We start from the raw sequence: 17,323 nt of genomic DNA on the forward strand, positions 1-17,323 counted from the left end.
CTGCTTTAGAAGACTTGTCCCAGAGCTAATAAATAAAGATTCTGTTCTATTCCCTCCCCCTCCTCTCTTTCTCTTTCTCTGCCATCTTCGAAACCCCCACTACGATCAATATCGATCGAGGCCCGACGGCCGAGCCACCGATCTCGCGTGAGGCCCAGCTTCGATCGATATTGACCGTAGTGGGGGACACAGCTGGGCCTCATGCGCGATCGGCGGCTCGGCCGTCGAGCTTCGATCGATATTGACCGTAGTGGGGGGACAGTAGGCGTCGCCTACGAAATCTGTCCGAAATGTGCAACCAAGGGCCTGAGCAGAATGGCTGTCTTATACCTTTAAGACAGCCTTAAGACAATGTTTCATGTTTTTAGCCTTTGTCTTGAGGTAACGCACAATATCTGTCTTGTGACTTAAGAATATAAGATAGCCATTCTGCTCAGGCTCTAACTCCGAGCATTGCCCTAAAGCGTTAGTCAAGCTACACCCAGAAAGAAGACCTATTTAGGTTAAACAAATAAGATACGTTGACATCATGTTTCTTTGAGTCTACTAAATGTTTATTTACTTCTACTAAAGCATTTTTTAGATTTGAAGAAATAGATATGAATTCTCTTAGGCCCGTATTTATAGCCGTTTCTCAATTCTCGTCTCAAGGGTGCATCAGGTGAGATACTCAGATTGGAGTTTCGTGTCTTGAGATACGGACGGTCCAACAGTTGTATTTTGATTAAAGATCAACCGAAACTGTATTCAGCTGAAAGGGGGGCCGATTACTCACCTGAGGCTCGTCTTGAGAGTCAAAACGTCGACTAAAGCGGCGATACGCAATTTTTCTCGACTCAAATCTTAGATGACACGAAATCCAATAATTATTTTCTAAAACTTCCTTTGGGAATCTCTATTGAATCGAGATTACAAACAAATATCAAATTGAGTCTCAAGATTCATCTATTAAACAGTATCGTGTCTCAAGACTGGTTTCAGCTGAGTTGTTCTGCAGAATCGCGACTATAAATACGGGCCTTAGATTGCAGTCTTAATCAAATAAAATTTTGATTAAGGTAAAGAAATCATTTCTTTGAAAGTAAATAAAAGTCTAGTAAGGTCAAAATTCAAAGAACATTTGATTTCAACGAAACTTTTCTGGGTATACAAAAAAAATTACGAGCGAGAAAGAACTTTTGTATAATGAACAACATTGAAATGAACAGAGGACGAGAGAGGGGAGAGAGACCGTAGTGGCGTCTCTGTCTAATGCGTGAGTTGGTCCCTCACTCTTTTTACGCTTGAGACAGCATTACGGACTATCTCTGTCCTTCCAATCTTGTTTTCAGCTCGTATGAAGGCGCAGTCTATCTGTATAGAGCCAGCGGCACAGGATGCTTTTTTGATTGCCGGTTTGCACCTTGCGTGCACCTTTGCTGACTAGTGAGAGCCAATCAGGATTCCACGTGATAGATCAGATGAGTTCAAATTGCATCCTGATTGGCTCTCACCAGCTAATAAAGGTGCACGCAGGTAAAGAAGCATCGCGCACCGCTGGCTCAAGCCTATGTTCAGCCTCGAGTCGAGAGCGAAGCCGGATGGAGTCGCGTGAGCGCCGCGTCGAGAAAAAATAATTATGCAATTCTTACCGAGCCCGAACAGCGGGGATGTAGATGCGGCAACAATTATGCGGTTTGTTGTTGCAAAAATTCCGGAGGAGATGATTTAAGCCGGCGCGATAAATTACGTAAATTTAGAGGTATAATAAATTATGTGCGCGACAAAGGAAGTCGAGCGGAAAAATGGCGAAGATACGGAGGATTTACGTCAGCCTGCACACACGGTCCAATAACGGGTTCGTATGGAAGCTCTTGCTGGTGGCGGTGCGTTTCAATGAGTTATAGGGCACATAAATGTAAAAGAAATTTATTAAGCTTCAAAGTCGCGAAACGGCCGTTTCGCGGGCGGACCTGCCCGCCCTGGGTGAATGCGGCTGGGAAAGCGAGATTTGTCGCGTCCGCGAATGTAAAGACGAATGAAGATACGCGAGCGACCGCGAGGCTGCATTTAGTCGAGCGGATTGCCGATTAGAATTGCCGGCCGAGATTTATGGCGAGGCGAAAAAAGAAAGAGCGATGTTTTTTTTCCGCGGGCGTTTATAAAGGACAGCGTCGCGATAAAAGAAAGAAAAGAGGAGGAAAAAAATATGAATCGGCACTTCTCGGCCGGGAAAATATTTCCAAGATTAAAATTCCGGCCAGTACGGGGCGGAGGAAGAGAGAAAGAGAGAGAGAGAGAGAGAGAGGGGAGGGGGGAGAGAAGAAAAATTTCCGGGTACAAAGGCAAATTGACGAACGCGGTAAGAGCATACATTAATGCATTTGCAATGCCAATCGGGCCGACGGCGAATACGCGTTCGGACGACGGGCGTAGATAAAAAAAAAAGAAGAAAAAAGAGAACTCCGCGATGGGATATCAGCGACGCAGATGTAGTTTCGCGCTGGGGAATTATTATGCGCCGTGAGGGAAAATTTGTAGAGCGCGCCGCGGCCCTCGGAAATGCGGGGACGGTTCGCAAACCGCGCGATAACTGTATATTAAAAAAAAAAAGAAAAAAAACGCGCACCGATAGATAATGTGTTTCCACGGAGGACGCGAAATCGGCGCGCGATTCTCGCGTAAAAGTAAGGGCGGGCAGCCGCGTCACTTCCGCGTCCTCGACGCCCGGATTACGGCTCGGGCGGATGCCGACGGGGGGAGGACCCGGGGCGCGTGCCTCTGATAAGGACAATGTCCGAATCAAATTGACCCGGATATCCCGCCAGGAATTCAGCATACGTGCAAAATTCAATATCCGACCGGGCCCGGCGCGCAAGAGGGTTAATAAATACTCGCGACGTCGATACGTGCACACGTATATCCTTATCAATACGCTCCGCGTGCAATAATAGATAAACGCGAGCCCGCCCGCAATCGCGTAACGATAATCGACCGCTCGAGATTCTCATCGCTCAAGATGCGCCGGCGAGACCGGCCGTACGTGCCTGCGGGCGGTAATATGCAAAACAATTCTGCCTACATATACACATCTACGTATATATATATACAGGGTGTCACGTAATACCCGTCTCACCTGTTATTTACGAGTAGAGCGGACTAGACCGAGTCGGAGTCCTCTACCATTTTACAATTTTTGCAACGGTTAACGAGTTATTAATTGTTATAAATCGCTGTCTTAGCCCGTTCAATCGAAAGATCCTCGTGCGCTGTCGTTGTGCAACGTCCCGTATGAAAACGTCGCTCGGTTTTTTCGCGGGTTGCAGGTCGATCGACGTGAGAAATTATACAGGGCGTTATGTAATACCCGCCTCACCTCTTATTTACGTATAGAGCGGACTAGAATGAGTCGGAAAGTCCTCCACCATTTTGCAATTATCGCAACGGTTAACGAGTTATTAATTATCATAAATCGCTGTCTTAGCCCGTCTTAGCCCGTCGTCCTACCGCCCAATTCGAGCGCGCTGCGAGATGCGGCCGTCCCGCGATCGGCGTTGCTAGGAGCGAGCAGTTGTTTATTATACGCAGCCCTTGCCGCGTGTCAGAAACAGTTCCTCGCGCGTCTAGCAACACCGATCGCGGGACGGCCGCGTCTCACCGCGAGCTTGAATAGACAGCGGGCTAAGACAGCGATTTTTAATAATTAATAACTCGTTAACTATTGCGAAAATTGCAAAGTGGTAGAGGACTTTTCGACTCATTGTCAGCCCAGTCCGCTCTATCCGTAAATAAGAGGTGAGGCGCGTATTACATAACACCCTGTATATCTATCACAACGGAGGTACGAGAGGCGTTGTAGTCGGCGCGCGTTTGACAGAGCCAATGTTTTCCTCCGGCGAAACGTATGGCGCTCGATCGTGCGAAATGGACCGGTGAATGGCGAACGCGAGCGAGCGTGAACGCGAGCGCGAGCGGGGGAGGTACGGACGGAGACGGACGGGAAGAAAAAAAATAATAAAAAACCCAAGAAGCGTGAGTTGTGCGGCACGTTACGACGTAATGTAAAGGCCACGAGGCGTCCTGAGCGAAAAAGTTTTCTCGTTATCCATCCATCCGCCCGGGGACCGCCGCGCAGGGGCGAAAAAAGGCCGGTAAATTGCGGATCCGCAATTCCCGGCCGAAGCGACTCCGCGCCCCCGCGTCCTGATCCGCGCGGATGTTTCAATCGCGCGAGACGCGCGGCGCTACGAGTGCTGCACGCGTGCAATAATCCCGCGTCCCTTTCGCGACGACGACGACGACGACGACGACGGTTCTTCCGCCCAGCGTAGGGAGACTCCGCGCGGTGTATACCGGCGAAACGGGGCGCCGAAAGGGACGGGAGATCGGGGACGGCGTGGCGCGGCGCGGTCCGCGTAATACCCCGCGCGTAAGATCCGCTTTTAGACGCAGCTGCGCGTATTTAAAATGGATCCCCCTATAGAAATCGGGGAAGCTCCCGGCGCTACCGGCGCGCCTCAATTATTTCGCTCTTCGCTCGTAGCAGTTAATAAGTCAACATTGTTTCCCCGAAGTATCGAAGTTCCAAATTGCAATATCCTGTATAATTTGTATACGCGTCTCGCACGGGCCTGGGAAGCTGCCACGGGATAGGAGCGCGGTGAATGAAATTCCGAGATCGGGATTCAACGCCGCTCCGCGATCCGTTTTTCGGACGGGGGGTCGGGGGGGATGAGGGTCGGAGGGGCGGGGGGGGGGACGGTACAATTTTCGAGGGAGCGCGATTTCGTAATTTCGCGAGTGCAACGACGGGCGCGCAAATATCAAGCGTCAGAAAGTTAAATAACGCGCGGGAATGAAAGCTTTACTCTTTCGGTCCCGCTGTCGGCTCGCGGCGGATGCCGCGCGCGGATTGATAGCGGAGCGGTCAAATTGGCCGATTCCCCCGCGGTCCGCGGCGGCCGCGAATTTATTTTTGCCGCTGTAAAGCCGCGGAGAGGAGGGGAGGGGACGGCAATATCTCCCGCCCGCGGATACTTTGGGATGCGAAACGCAAAATTCCGCCGGCTCGACCGTGTCGCGGGGGAGAGAAGGGGGGGGGGGGGGGGGGGGGGGGGCGAGAGCGGCGCCGGGCGCCGTGGGGTCGAATCATCGGGACGTCCATCGATCCGCCTCTTGTCGATATGAATATCTATTAGACGTAATTGATGTCTACCATCCGGCGTAGCGAATGCCGCGGTAAATGTCAAATCGGCCCCGCCCGCACTCTGACTGATCGGTGTTGTGAAAACGGAGCCCCCGGCTCCGATGGACGAGCTGCCAGCGAATTGTCTCCTGGAAAAATTTCGCTGTCGCGCGCGGGGACATTCGAGATATCGAACCGCTTTCAGCTTCCCGCCAGGGCTCCGGCCGTACGCGGGGCGTATTGGAGATGGGACGGGGGGGGGCGGGGGGATAAGGGACGGGGATCTTTCCGCGCTACGCACCTCGCATTTAATTATTTTAATCCAGCTCTCGCGAAATTTCGGATCGCGTGACAAAAGCCCCCCCTCGCTCGTGCAATTCCGTTGTATAGTGTGTCGTTTGACGAGAAACGGTTTCGCTGCACTCTTTTGAGGAGACGCGTTCCGAGAGAGAAAGAGAGAGAGAGAGAGAGAGAGATGGAGAGAGAGAGAGAGAGATGGAGAGAGAGAGAGCGCGCGTATCGTAACTGCGAGAGATACGCCGGGGGAGATAACGAGCGCGGCACGCGTGTTCTTAGTTAATTAGAGCGCTACAGCGCGGCGAAAAGAACAGAAGAAAGATAGAAGAGCTATCGTTCGCTAAAGATACTTAGCAGGCAAAGGGAAGTTTTTAACGTCGGGTCGACAGCAAGATTTAGGTGCGGTAATAAGTCCCAGGGACGGTGAAAGAGAGAGAGAGAGAGAGAAGAGAGAGAAGAGACTGACGCCGGGAAAAGGAAAGCCAGGGAGGAGGTCTGCAAAGTTTGCGAGAGTGATAGGAGGACAGTAACGCATTTAATGAAAGAGTACGTCGGTGGGCAAGCGCGAGAGGAGAAAAAAAGGGTGGGAAAAGGTGTTGGCCGCCGAGAACGACGAGTTAGATTGGACGGAACAAGCGGCGGGAAAAAGAAGCGGAAGAAAGGGGTAAAGTAAGGGGGGGGGGGAGACGCGCGGCGACGCGGTCAAATTTAAGAGATGTAGGAAGACAGTAGTGTGGAAGTAATTGAAATCGCAAGATTAATGCGCCGGGGGACACCGACGTTCCACGGGATGTTAATGAGAGAACATTAGATACAGTTCTTATCCTCGTTTTTGCCGAACGCCGCCCTTGGCGACGCGCGAAGATTAAAAATCTCGCGCGGGGGGGGGGGGGGCGTCGCTCGTACGCGCCGAACGTCCCTTTTAACGTCGCGCGTTGAAAGCCCTATTTGGTATTATTAATGCCGCCATTATATAGTAACATTAGCGGGCGCAGAGGCGGTGTATTGTTAAAATGAAAATAGATATTAATTACCAGTAATACGGCAACTCAATGGAGAAAGAGAGAGAGAGAGAGAGAGGGGGGAGAGAGAGAATACCCGCTGCAGCCGGCTGCATAGTTGTAATTATTATTTCGATATTAGTTAACAAGACATTTAACTGGGCGCGCACGTTTGTACAGCTCTTGACCAAAATTGATTCACATTTCGCGCACGAACCGCGGCAGGAGATTAATTCGTGTCCAAGATATTATCCCATCCTGTACACATAATATCCAAATATTCATGTCATCGCGTATCCACTATCATAACCGGCGCCCCGTTCCCTGTGTAAACAGGGAAGAATAGACTTGCGCGAGAGATTCTGCAAATCGATTGCCAGCGAGCACCGGTACTGTTTTACAGCGGCTTCCGCTCCACGTCGAGGAAGCTTAACGCAAGGGGATTGCTTTTCCTCGCGAAAGCTATCTCCAATTTTCAAAGAATCCCGCTGTCAGAATTATATATATATACAAAAAAGCCCCCATGTATATATAAAAAAGCCCCCATGCGTTGTCACGAATAATTAGTAAAGTCCCCTATTACGAGATAGGCTTCTAATATGAAATTGCGGGTTTTCAACAGCCAAATTCAGTCCCAAATCTCTTTTTCGCAACAATTACACGATTTAACAATGAAATTTCCACTAGACAAATTTTACTCCAAGAGCAATAAATATGTGATGGAACCAACAGTTGGTGCCTGGTTAATTTAGCAGAAACTCCACTACCACGTATTAAGAGTCTGTCTCATAATAGGAGACTTTCCTCTATTACCGAACGGCAGACGGAAAAATTTCGCCTCCGCGGGGTCAGCCCGGTAATAAATCCCGCTTTTCGCCGTGTACGTCGCGGAAACAGCGACGCAATACCGCCGGGAACGGGCCGATCGCGGGGAATCACAATCCGCCATTTACATCGGGCCGGGACTCAATGTCCGAGCGGGCGTCGCACCGCTGCCTGCGCTCGTTCCACCTGCCCGCCAGGATATCCAAATCCTGCCGGGGATGTGGTTCGTCGCTCGATACCCCACACCCTGTCACTCTCCACCTCATCCTCCGCCGCTATACGCTCCACCTTCTCTCGCAGCCCCTCCCGCGGTCCCTCCGCAAGAAGAATCGATACATACCTGAAGTATTCCGCGTATTTGTCCGCTCTTGGTCTCGACGATGCGCGAGGCGTAGCGAGTCGCGGCCTGCGAGAAGGCCGCGCGGCCGCAGCCGGCCACCAGCAGGATTAGCAGGACGATCGGGGGCAGCAGCGCGAGCGAGCAACGGCCGGGCCTGATCAGGCACCACGTGGTGGCCAGCGGCCGGCTCCGGGCCGCCGGCTGGCATGGCAGCGGCATGACAGCATTTGCTGGCGGCCACCTGCAGCGACGCCACCAGCATAACCGTACGGCGACCTGGGTCGTCGGTGGACAGCCGGGTGTACCTCGTGAAGCGGCGAGAGCGGCGGCACTCCGACGGTTCCTGGGAGACCACTTCTAATTCGTCCGCGACCACGTTCCGCGAGCCGCTCCGCCTCCGCACTCCCGCATTACGCGCTCTCCTGCCGCACCTTTTATTCCGCGGGGCGACTCCTCTTGGCTCCTCTCCTACCGGCGGGCCCCGGGACCGGCACCCTTCGACCGGAGTCCAAGTTAAATTGCTCTCAGAACATCTCGAGGAAGAAAGTTGAGCGACGGCCGGCCTCCGTCGTGCAGACCGAGCGGCTTTGGACGTTGAAAGGCGGACTGCGGTCTGTAAGCAAGCGAGAAGACGATGTAATGGAAACGTCCGCGGTATCCGTCATTTTACATCTTTGCATTTGCTAAGACAACGCGGTGTACACGATTGCAACCGGCCACATTATTACGCAGACTAATAGCGAATTCGTTTGCTCGCATACCATCGGAAAGGATTTCTGTTACCAAGACAAAAACTATTCTCGACGCATTTTTATTTCTCACAACCTCATCCAGTATAAAACTAAGACAATGTCAAAATAAAATCAATAATTCTTATTCTCCTCTATCGAATTAAAAAAGATTGACTTTACTATATTTAAGAATATATAAGTTTATATGTATATTCTTGCGTTTAGAATAAATTTTCCCTCCATCTTGGCACCACGATATTCGACAAAAGATGATACATACTATCATTTTATTCTAGATTTCAGAATTTTTAAGATTAAATTATTCCTTTCTCTATACATAATAAATATGGTTGGCGCTATATCCTATTTTACGATACATTGAAGTGTAATAGCATTGGATCCGGAATTTTTTCTGTGGGTGCACACTACGGCTTGTTTACAGGCAATTCTTATGTTTAAAGATCGTCTTAAATGTCTCTCGAAATACTTCGTACAGCCAGTAAAATGATCGGTGTAGCATCCATGCGGGTCAGTTTTCGGCTAAATACTCTCTGTATTTGAGACAAAGTTAGATATAAAAATTGACTACGAGGCAGACTTGAGTGCGCACTCAGGGCGCACTAGTGCAAGCAATCGAATTCGCTACAAGTTTTCCTAGACGAGCGTCAAGCTAGACTGTACGCGATTCGTGCAGGTAATTCGCGTCCTGTGATCTCGTTAAAAGAAAGAGCTGCTTCGCTGACAATTTGGCACGAACGGTAAACGAATATGCTCGTTGACATTATCCGCATAGATTGACGCCAGCTTAAAATCGGAATCTCGTTATTGCAAATTTGAGGAATATCTTTGACGGCGGAACCGACTGTTTTACACAAAGCCGCCATTCGTAAAAATGGTCCTTTGTCCGCGCTTGTAATTACAACAATGAACCCATCAATGCAAACAGATCGCGCGCTAGCGCCGATAGGACTCGCCATTCATCATTTTTTCAAAGTCGTTGATCCATTCGATACCGCTGTCCGGTTTTGCGGCGAATCCGCTCGGTCGGACGTGACGCACCGATGAACGGACGCGATCTGATCGATCGGCAGCGGCCGAATTTATGGAATTCGCCGGTCCGGCCGCGCGGACCTGCGGCGCGCGGCGCGATTAATGCGTTTAACCGAATCAATCACTTTATTAATTAATCCTACCGTACGATCGGTGCAACGCTCCGCGATCGGCCATTAAATAAACCGGATTCCGCCGCATTGTCAAACCCGTGACCACGTATCGAATCTGGATTTGTCCTTAAACCTCAGATTAAATACTCGTATTAATCCATTATTAAATTGACGCGACCGGCGGGTTCCGCCTATCTTCGTTTCGGCCCGTCTGTATCTCTTCTCGCTGGGGAAATATTTGCGTTTCAATTAATTACTTTATTAATTTCTTAAGACGGAAAATGAGCTAAACGCATAAAGAGGAGAGCACCGACAGCTGTACCAATCGTAATTTCAATTTTTCCACGGTGGAAAATCTATATTTGTCACGATTACACACCCGAGAAAGATTTAGTTAGGTTGAACAGATGAGATACGCCGAAATCATGTTTTCTTGAGGGCCGGTTTATTCGTACTATTGGTAAGCTGATTTAATAGTTAGATTATACGTCTATCTTTGTGTAGTTTATGGGAAAAATAAAGATACACGTACGATTTCACTGTTATAGTGTTTTCCACTGGAAAAACTGGTGCAGCACCAGCGCTGTGCTAGGTTTCTATAAAAACTGTACTAGTGCAAAAGCACATATATATAGCAAACAGTATGTGTATTAAATATTACTTATTTTACAATAATATTCTTATTAATTTTTTTATTTCTAAAAATGTTCAAGATTTTTAAACGAGAAAATGTTATAACGGGAAAAACTAAAAACAAAATAGTTGTTATGAAGTTAATTAGAAAAATGTTAATATCATACCTTAACGTAATATCACACCTTACGCATAAACACAACCTCAATTTCAATTTGTACTGGTCTCCCACCGTCTTTAAAGACGGCGGAGAAAAAGTTTTGCACTCAGCACAAGTTTTTTTGCACTAGTTTTGTCAGCAGAACATTAAACGCTGAAAATATATGAACTGATTTTCACAGTGGAACAAGAAAATTGCACTCAGTGTGCATCAGCGTTGCACTAGCTTTCCCAGTGGAAAACGCTATTAGTTAACTTACCGAGAGGTTGGAACAACCGGCCCTGTATGTACTAAATTTGTACCGAGAGGGAAACCGCTGAGGGCATTGTGGCGTACAGGTTTGCGGCGCTACTGGGCATTACTAGGCATTACTAGGCATTAGTTTGGGCATTAGGCCTTGTTGGAGCATTATAAAGATAAAGTAAGATAAAACAAGATAATAAAATTAAGTAATGCCCACTGGGCATCAGTGGGCGTTGGTGTACAAGGTTTTGGTCAGCGGTTTCCCCCTCGATTTGTACTAATACATTCGCTAGATTTGAAGAAATAGATACGAATTCTCTTGGAAATTCCAGTCTCAATCGAATAAAATTTCAGTTAAGATAAAGACATCGTCTCTTTGAAATTAAACAAGAGTCTAACGAGGTTAAAATTCGAACAAACTTTTTTCTGGGTGTACCGGCTTCGCGGGTGGAGACTCTCCCCCGAGTCTCGCGGGCGCCGAGAGCACCTTCGAAAAGCGTCGCAGCCAAGCGAGCGCCGAACGCCGTGAGCGGCCGCATTATCTCGGGTCTCGGAGAAGGGAAGCGAGTGTCGAGGTGGCTGCTGCGAGAGACACGAGGACGACCGGGAGGAAGGGTTGCGGGTGGGCGGGGGAGAGGGAGCGCGAGGCACTGATTGCACCGAGAAACTTATCTCCCCGCAGGACATCTCGCTGATCAACCCCCTTCCTTCTGCTCTCAATCCCTCGCATTTCTGCGCTCACCCCCATCCTCGCCCCCGCATCCCCGATCCTCTCGCCACTCTTCTCTCCGCCCGGTGTTTCCACTTAGGGTTAAGTTACGGTGCCGCCGAATCGCGAACTTTCTCGTTCCGCTAACGATATCGCCGCCAATGGTTGATTTAAATTTTTAATCGCGGTTACGTCGTTCCCGATGGCGCGACGGTGATTGGCGCCATCCGTTTGAACCTCTCTCTCTCTCATTCACGGGAACGGGAATTTTCTTTTCGTTCGCGATTGTTGTGGATGATGGACGCAATTCGCCAAACCAATTTCTCCGGCCCATCTTCTTTCTCCGGCTAGATCGCGGGGAAAAAACCGCGAGGGCATAGGCTCCGAGGATTAGCCGCGCCCTTTTATCGTATTTCATTATCACACACCCCCCTCGAAACGCAGTCCCTCGGGCAAGAATAGAAATCATTATGCGATTTAATCGTTTCATCGGATCTCGTCATCGCGGCGTTTTAATGAGTTTCCGCTGTAGCGTCTCCTAAAGCGCACATAAATTATTGCTTGTATTATTAAACTTTTAAGTAAATCCATTTACTCGACGCGAATGCATTTCCGTGTCGCCGTACATTACAACTCCGTACGTTATTACGTAATATGATTTATTTAACGTAAATGGATGGCGCCGATTCGGACGAGAAATATACGGGCTGGATGCCTTTTGGCAGTTGCGTCATATCGCATTCTCCGGCGGGGTGTGCATCGACAACGCCGCTTTCTCCGGGAAACGAAAAATTGGCGACGATAATAGATACGGCGGGGCTCCCCCGGCGGGGGAATTTAAGTACTTACGATAAATTACAACTTTGATATTCAGAACTTTCCAAGTCGCGGAGAAATACGAGATAAAGTTCCCTGTTCCGGTTTATTTTTCGCAAATCGATGTCCCCGCTTCGTTATGATACCGCAATTTACGTCGAGGGCTCTCTCTCTCTTTCTCTCTCCCTCTCTCTCTCTCTCTCTCTACGAATTTTATAAACGATCATTCTGTAGTTTTGCCGCGGAATTTTGGAATAATCTCCCATCACGACTGCGAGAAGTAGAAAAAATTGGAAAATTTAGGCGCAAGCTACTGGAGCACCCGCAGTCTCGGACCGTATAGGTGTTAGGGTGTGCAACGACATTTTAGTATTAGGTTGTCAGATATCTTTATTTCTCTACTGAATTGTTATGCGGAATGTTATCTTGCTCTTCGTGTTAAACATTTCAATTTCCGTGTTCCACAAACCCTATTTTATACAAAACATATTCTCATACCTTTGTATTCTTTACTCACATATTTATATATGTTTATAAATCGCGTTCTCACTCATAGTTGTACTTTTTATGACAATTTTTGCTCTCACGCTTTAGAGGACTTGTCCCAGAGCGTTTAATAAATAACGATTCCGATACTGATTCTCTCTCTCTCTCTCTCTCTCTCTTTTCTCTCTTCGTACGCACACGCGCGCGCTCGAACTATCGCGCCCGCGGACGGGCATCCATTTTAATCCATCGTAAGAATTATCATCGCGAAATTGTAAGGGCCGCGGGAGGAGAAGACGCGCGAGTCAAAGGGAAGAGTCGAGTTCCCGATCGCTATCAAACTCACGTGCGTTTGCTTAATCCATTATGCATCTTGCCTAACCGATTTAACTGCGGGACGGTTATCGATCCTAATGAAACCTCGGCGCAAGAGCGGTGATCGATAATCGCGATTAGATCGGCGAACGTGGGTCAATTCGGTTATCGCGCGAGCAACGCGCGAGAGACTTTCAGTCGTTCTGGAATGGAACACCGAGGGCTAATTTAATTCAAGCCTCAATTATCGGTCGTACCGATCCCCCAGGCGGCACTAACTTTCGCCCCTCGACGTGGCGTTCGCCGTTCCCGGAGGAGACGGCCCCTAGGAACAGGCGTGCGATATAACTGCGCGAGCCGCCCGCTCGGCTTGTGCTACATCGCTTTATCTTCGACGTCACGTTTCATCCGCGAGGATCGAACGGAGGAGAAAAATCGATATTACGACGGGGCTGCGGCTTTCCTCTCTCGTCATTTTTCCAGCCGGCCAATCTGGCTCTTTTACATCGATATTGTTCTTATTCCTCACCTATCACGTGTGTTTTATTATAAATGAAAAGTATCTATCGATTGTGCTTAAGGGGATCCTAAAGCCGCTGGCGAACTCGATCAGTGTCGATAAAATAGGAGACGGATATAAAAACGTCAATTATCGACATTTTTAATTCCAAGTTCCACTCGGTCCGAGAAATTTATAGCCAATCAATTTGCAACTTTTACGAAAAAGTAGCCATTTTATTAGCTACACATTGCTCAGACCGAGATTTTGGATCGAATTCTAGCATCGTCAATACCATGGCTTTACTCGAAAAGGCCTGCAACTATTTCTATACGCCAGACTGCTCTTTTTCTCTTCTTCTAGACTTGGATTTCTGGCCTTGCGTTTATTAGAAGCAATCTTTTTTTCTAGGCTATTAATCTTAGTTCTTTGTACGATATTGTTCCTATATGTTGTCGCTAGAGTATGCTGATCTCATTTTGTATATATTTATTGTAGAATTCTTGTATCAAGCAAACATTGTCGTCAAGTGTACCAAAAATTAGTAAAATTTTCAATTCTTTTTTTTCCTTTTTGATATAAAGTCGGCAGCATAGTCTAGATCTTGCTGCGTACTTGGATTCCGAAAAGAGTTTTGTATTTCTATAAAGCTAATTAAAAGATTACTTCTAACAAAGAATGTCGATAAAACAGATGACTTTAGGATCCCCTTAAGAGGATCCTAAACTCATTACTTATAAAGTGATATGTTTAAGTTGTAACGTCTGTTGTCTCGTCGTCAATAATAATTCCATAAATTTCGATGAGTTTATGAAATTGATGAACTCCCACATAAATTCTTATTTAATTTGCACATTAACTCACAAAGCTTCCTCTATAAGGAAGCCAAATTTGAATAGACAACTTGCCACAATGTTGATTCTGCCAAATTTCCAATTTGCACCTTTAAATTAAAAAAAACTGGGCCACATGATGAGGAAGCAATGTGCAAATTTCCAATTTGTTTTTTACCGTTATCGAGTTGCAATATGGGACAGTCGGTCATTGCGCCGTCGTCAGCGCATTATTACGGGTTAAATCGAAGCCGACGACGTATACTATTCCAGAGGCGATTCCATTTTTCGAGATTCCTGTCGAGTTTCCCGCTCTTTAACGGCACCGGTAATTTGCGCGAGCTTGGGAACTTCCTAAATTTCTCTAGTCTCTTTCGAGTTGACGCGGACCGATGGGGTGGGAAAGGGGAAAGCCCTGAGACGCGAGCCATTGTCTGTGCCTCGCCCCGGCGCCGGGCGTTCGAGAGCGACGGGCGAAAAAGACCCGGAAGTCGAGGGGGTGAGTCGCGAAAGTTGACGGCGGAGGAGCGGAAACGCATTCGTTCGCCGAGGGAAGAGAGTCCGCGCTGCCTCCCCTCCCTCTCCCTCTCTCTCTCTCTCTCTCTTCACCTGCCGATGATTTGACTTTATAATCGAGTCAGCCTCGTTCAATTACAATGGAATCTCTCGTGGAATTTGCCGCAAACAGTACGCGATTTCGACGCGGCGGCCTCTTCCCCTCCCCCGATCGTGCTCCCCGGTAAATATTCACCCGGTCGGCACTCCGGATGCACAAACCGTGCGCGACGAATGATTTTCAGGCTCATGATTAATTCACGGACGGCAAGTGCCGTCGGTTCGTCGAACGAGGGTGGGAGGGCGAGGAGGAATGTTGCTTAACCGGCGGTGTCGCGGGCGAAAAATGTGCGCTTGTTTCGCCGCGTGCGCCATTGTTGTCGTCACCGCGCCATGGAAGTAACATAAATATCGCATTAATGCCAGAATTGGACGCGATATTAGGTACGTTGACGCGTGCTCGTTCGAGATCGCTGTTGACGCATTCCATTATTCTCAACAAACAGACACGCCCGCCACGCGAATTTTATACTCCTACATAATAATGTTCGCGACGCCGCTGTGCGCGGTCAAAGAGAGAGCGAGAGGGACAGGGGGAGGGGGGGGGGGTCGGTATGAAACATTTATCAGGTCGCAGGGCTTCGCGGCGAGGTGAAATTCAATGGAAAATAGGAAATCGGGATTCGACGAGAGGACACTCGTCCCGGGCCAAGCCTGTTTTCCTAAATACTGGGAAATGTTTATTGAGCAAACACATCTGGATGCATACGATCCGGCGCGCGGCGCCGCCGCTCGATCCGTATCTGTTCAATATTTTATGCTAAAACAACCGGGGAACTTGATCACACGCGCGGACGCGTAGGCCGCCACCGCTCGTCGCATCGTTAATGTATTCATTAGAGGGGACGTCCTGTATCTCGCCGCGGTCGTTTAATCCGGAAATATTGTCGGCTCCTCTTTTTCGTCCGCGGCGCAAATTATGACACGCGCGTCTCAATCACCGCAATTAAAACACGCGCGCGGCGAATGAAAAATTGCCTCGGAGCACAGTTTCGCTGAATCTCGCGAAAGAGACCCGGGAAAAAAAATTCGGGACAACGAAAAATAATCGTCCGCTTTTAAATTCGTTGAGCCGCGCGTTTTGCGGCGATTATTAAACGAAATAAAACGGAATCTATTCGAATAAGATTAAAAAAAAGGTTATAAACCCTCTGTATAAGACCAATAATGTTAAATGTGGTGAGGGCGATAAAAGCCTTTGGCGAATTTTTTACGATATTTAAAAAGGTGTTTGCACTTAGATGGAAAAGAACAAGAACACGCCACTTAGTTTTTTTGAATATTGAATACCGACAAATTTAATTATCGCCAGACGTCTCGGTTACTAAAGGCAACGCTTATCGATGACAATTTAAGATAAAGTAAAAAGAAACGCATAACAATGATTCAAATTAAAGCCGCATCGTCGGTGGGTGCCGTGAGTACGGGGATTTTTTCTTAAGAAACAAAAAACAGTGATAGAGCTGTAAAATTGCATTGCGGTACGAGTGACGTCTTCTTCCGGGGGAAATGCGGCAACTGGCAATCTTATTTCCCGTCCCCGTTTCGCGCTCGATTCGCGTTCGTTATCCGTCGAATTGAACAGCCTCGATCGAGAGCGCCGGTCCCCCAAAAAACGCGGGCGCACAATTTGCGTGCGCGATTGATGTGGCGGCTAAAGCGCTAAAAAGCCTCCCGGTTATTCTAGAGCCAGGCAACTCTGCAAAACCGCGGAGGGGGCTCCTCGCGCCGTTATCGCGCCGCTGTACGGGCGAAAATAAGCGCGATCGAAGCACGCAATGGGGAGGGTTGGAGGGGGGGAGGGGGGGGGGGTACGTCACGCTGACCGCAGATAACATGGTTGGTCCGACCGCTCGTGAATAGCTGAACGAATATCGTCGAATAGCGCGGCGATTTTCGGGCGGCCGGAAGTGCGCCTTTTGATGCCCGTTATAAACGTTAAATCGATTAGACGAGGGGGCGGCCGGAGCTTTTACGCGCAGGGCGCGGATCGCGTTTCGAGCGCGCGGCACGCGCGAAACAGCCGCGGGGCCCCGCGAATCGCGACCGCGCCGAAACGAGGGGGATTCCATCGAAACCAGCCGGTCGCGAGAAGATAACGTTAGCCCCGTTCCATTCTTTCCGCGCGATTCGACGCGCGCGCACCGCGCCATAAAGTAATCGAGGGAAATACGCGAGATAGCGGGGGCGTTTCGCGAAATTGCAGTGGCCTGCGTTCCGTCGCGCGCGCGCCTGTGTCGCGGCTCTTCGCAGGGACATTTTTTATTCAGGAGGGATCTGTAAACCGGCAATCACTATCGACGCGCATTTGCAGCCGGTTTAATGCGGCCGATATTACCGTCGCGCCCGTATCGGCGTGCGCGCGGCAACGCTAGGGGAAAATCGATGGCGCTCTGCGTTAGCGCGCGCGACGTAATGCGCGCGAGCTGTTTACGACTTGATAATATTTGCGAGACTCAAGACCTCGCGTCGCGATAAAATTTTAATCCGCAA

The 17,323-nt window shown here is 48.9% G+C and overlaps 1 protein-coding gene across 2 annotated transcripts in view; it reads right to left on the reverse strand.

Moving 5' to 3' along the window:
* Positions 1-17,323, reverse strand: part of LOC105559886 (neuroligin-4, X-linked-like) — a 219,902-nt gene that overhangs the window by 33,871 nt on the left and 168,708 nt on the right. For both annotated transcript variants that reach the window (XM_012008519.1, XM_012008520.1), the window contains one exon: positions 7,628-8,240. In XM_012008519.1, coding sequence (XP_011863909.1) covers positions 7,628-7,846 — 219 coding nt within the window. In that variant the 5' untranslated portion in view covers positions 7,847-8,240. The remainder of the gene's footprint in view (positions 1-7,627; positions 8,241-17,323) is intronic.

The sequence above is a fragment of the Vollenhovia emeryi genome, unplaced genomic scaffold, assembly GCF_000949405.1.
Source record: "Vollenhovia emeryi isolate VEMERY1.0 unplaced genomic scaffold, V.emery_V1.0 DF939250.1, whole genome shotgun sequence".
NCBI lineage: Eukaryota > Metazoa > Arthropoda > Insecta > Hymenoptera > Formicidae > Vollenhovia > Vollenhovia emeryi.